Raw genomic sequence first — 2,456 nt, forward strand, 5'->3', positions numbered from 1 at the left:
CTCGTATAGACAGACATAGATACGATCATTGTTTTCCTCAATTGAAGAGGAATCAGACGGTGGAGAATGCGAGAACAAGATGATGATCACATTAATATTTGTGCACGATCAGCCCTTGTGTGGAAACCCGGAACCGCTTTCACCTAGCTCCTTGGAAGTATATATATAACTCAACCATTGTTATTGGTTAAACTTAACCCTAGTTAGTTCTTAACAAATCTCGCTCAACTCAAGTTTCTCCGCAGCACATTGACGGTACCCTTTCTGTTCTCTCTATATATGCAAAAACAAAGGTTCTTCTCAGCCTCGCCCCTCGTCAAATTATTCGCTCTCTCACTCCCAATCTCACTCTCACTCTCACTCTCACTCTCACTCTCACTCTCTCATCTTCATCTCGAGGATTATTACCATTTTGCCCCCACCAAGATATATAATATACATATTTATGTGAGAATTATTATTGATTATCAGAATAATGAGCTGCAATGGGTGCCGAGTTCTCCGAAAAGGTTGCAGTGATAATTGTATGCTTCGAGAATGTCTCCAATGGATTGAAACCCCTCAGGCCCAAGCCCATGCCACTCTCTTCGTGGCCAAGTTCTTCGGCCGGGCCGGCCTCATGTCCTTCATCTCCGCCGTCCCACAACACCAGCGCCCTGGTATTTTATTTTATCTATACAAATTATCTTCTTTTTATTGGATTCATGAAAATTGTTTTCTCTCAAATCAAACAATTCAACTAAGCTTTTGGGTTTTCATCAAACAGCTCTGTTCCAATCTCTGTTATATGAAGCCGTAGGAAGGACTGTGAACCCGGTCAACGGCGCCGTAGGCCTACTGTGGATGGGCAACTGGCACGTATGTCAGGCGGCCGTCGAGACGGTTCTTCGCGGCGGCGTGTTGGGGCCGCTCTCTGAGTCGACTCATGATAATAACAACGCCGCCTCCTCTGATCATCCATCGGTGTCCCGGCGGCGTTGGCCCAAGAAAAGGCCCAGCAGTAGCACTACTACTGCTACTTTTGATGAGAGCATTCATGATCATGATCGTCATGCGGCAGACCCGTATGTTTTATCACCGTCTGATCTAGATCTATGCTTGATGGCGGCCGGGACTAAAATGGTGGAGAAGAGAAGAGCGGTGACGCCGACGTCGGAGGAGGAGTCCGAAACGACGACGTTGAACAGTAGTTCAGTGGATTCTAGTACTTTTTTAGGCGATGGAGGAAGTCATAAAAGATCTAAGCTTCTTAGATTGTTTATGTAGAATTATTACTCTTTTTTGTAATCATTTTTATTTCTCTTTTGTTTCTTTTCTTTTTTTTTTTTTGTTCATTTTTGGCCAAATGCGGTGATATATTTTTTGTTTTTCTTCAAACTTTTTTGGTTGAGAATAAGAAAAAGAATATATATAGTGATGGAAGTAGTAGCTAGTACTGTTCTTTTTTCTCATTATATGTTTCCCTTTATGTATAATTGCACACAAAGCTCCAACTACATGCAATTGTGCAAATCATACCAGAAGCTGCTAGAGTACAAATGTATAACATGATGATCTATTAGCAAATTGAAATAAATATAAAGCTAGTGTATTATTCAATATTTCTTATATTAAAATATAGTTGAGTATGCATGCAAACAAATAAGAGTAGTATATAATAATAGTCCATGGTAATAATTAAGCAACTTTCAATAGAAATATTTAATGAGATAGAAATGCACAAGATGAATGTTAATGCAACAAATTAAACTAAAGTATATTGCGGCTAATTAAAATTCCTCTTAATAAGTAAAACTACTATATATATATATATATAGTAGTGGTTGCAACCAATAGAGAGGCTGCAGGTGTGGGCGCGGCAGTAGTGTGTGTATGCATAAGCATATTCATCTTGTAGTAGAGTAGTGGAAATGTTAGGTCAATGCTGGGTCGCCGCGTCACCCTACAAACAACTCCAACTTCTCTTCACATTATAATATTCAACATTTTTTTACCTTGATTCACTGCGCTCTTTCTTTTTGTGTGCTACCCGTTTTCTGTCTCAGGGACGGGATTGGGCGCTTTGTCTCATAGGAGTCCGTTCGATCCTTTGTCTCAGTAATGGGGAATGGATGGAATCGGCTTATTCTGACTATGGATCTTTATTAATTGGATTTGAATTCCTGTGCGCATCGCGATGATCGTTCTCTTCTCAAAACTTTACTACATATATATAAATAATAGGGAAATTTGCGGCATAAATACCTATTTTGTTCATTTTGTTGCTAATAAGTACCCAATTTTTAAAAATTGCGGCATAAATACCCATTTTGTTCATTTTGTTGCTAATAAGTACCCAATTTTTAAAAATTGCTGCATTAATACTCAAAATTCCACTTTTTAGACTCTGTCGTTGGTACCCACTTAACAGAGTTACTATTAAGGACATGTGTACTGTCCTGATAATTCTTCTTTTT

General features: G+C 39.1%; 1 protein-coding gene across 1 annotated transcript; it reads left to right on the plus strand.

Moving 5' to 3' along the window:
* Positions 1-295: 295 nt before the first annotated feature.
* On the plus strand, positions 296-1,599 carry LOC133814654 (LOB domain-containing protein 37-like). The gene is made up of 2 exons (XM_062247588.1): positions 296-659; positions 767-1,599. The coding sequence occupies exons 1-2, from the start codon at positions 476-478 to the stop codon at positions 1,264-1,266; spliced, it is 684 nt and encodes a 227-aa protein (XP_062103572.1). The 5' UTR covers positions 296-475; the 3' UTR covers positions 1,267-1,599.
* The last annotated feature ends 857 nt before the right edge of the window (positions 1,600-2,456 follow it).

The sequence above is a fragment of the Humulus lupulus genome, chromosome 1 (assembly GCF_963169125.1).
Source record: "Humulus lupulus chromosome 1, drHumLupu1.1, whole genome shotgun sequence".
Classification (NCBI taxonomy): domain Eukaryota; kingdom Viridiplantae; phylum Streptophyta; class Magnoliopsida; order Rosales; family Cannabaceae; genus Humulus; species Humulus lupulus.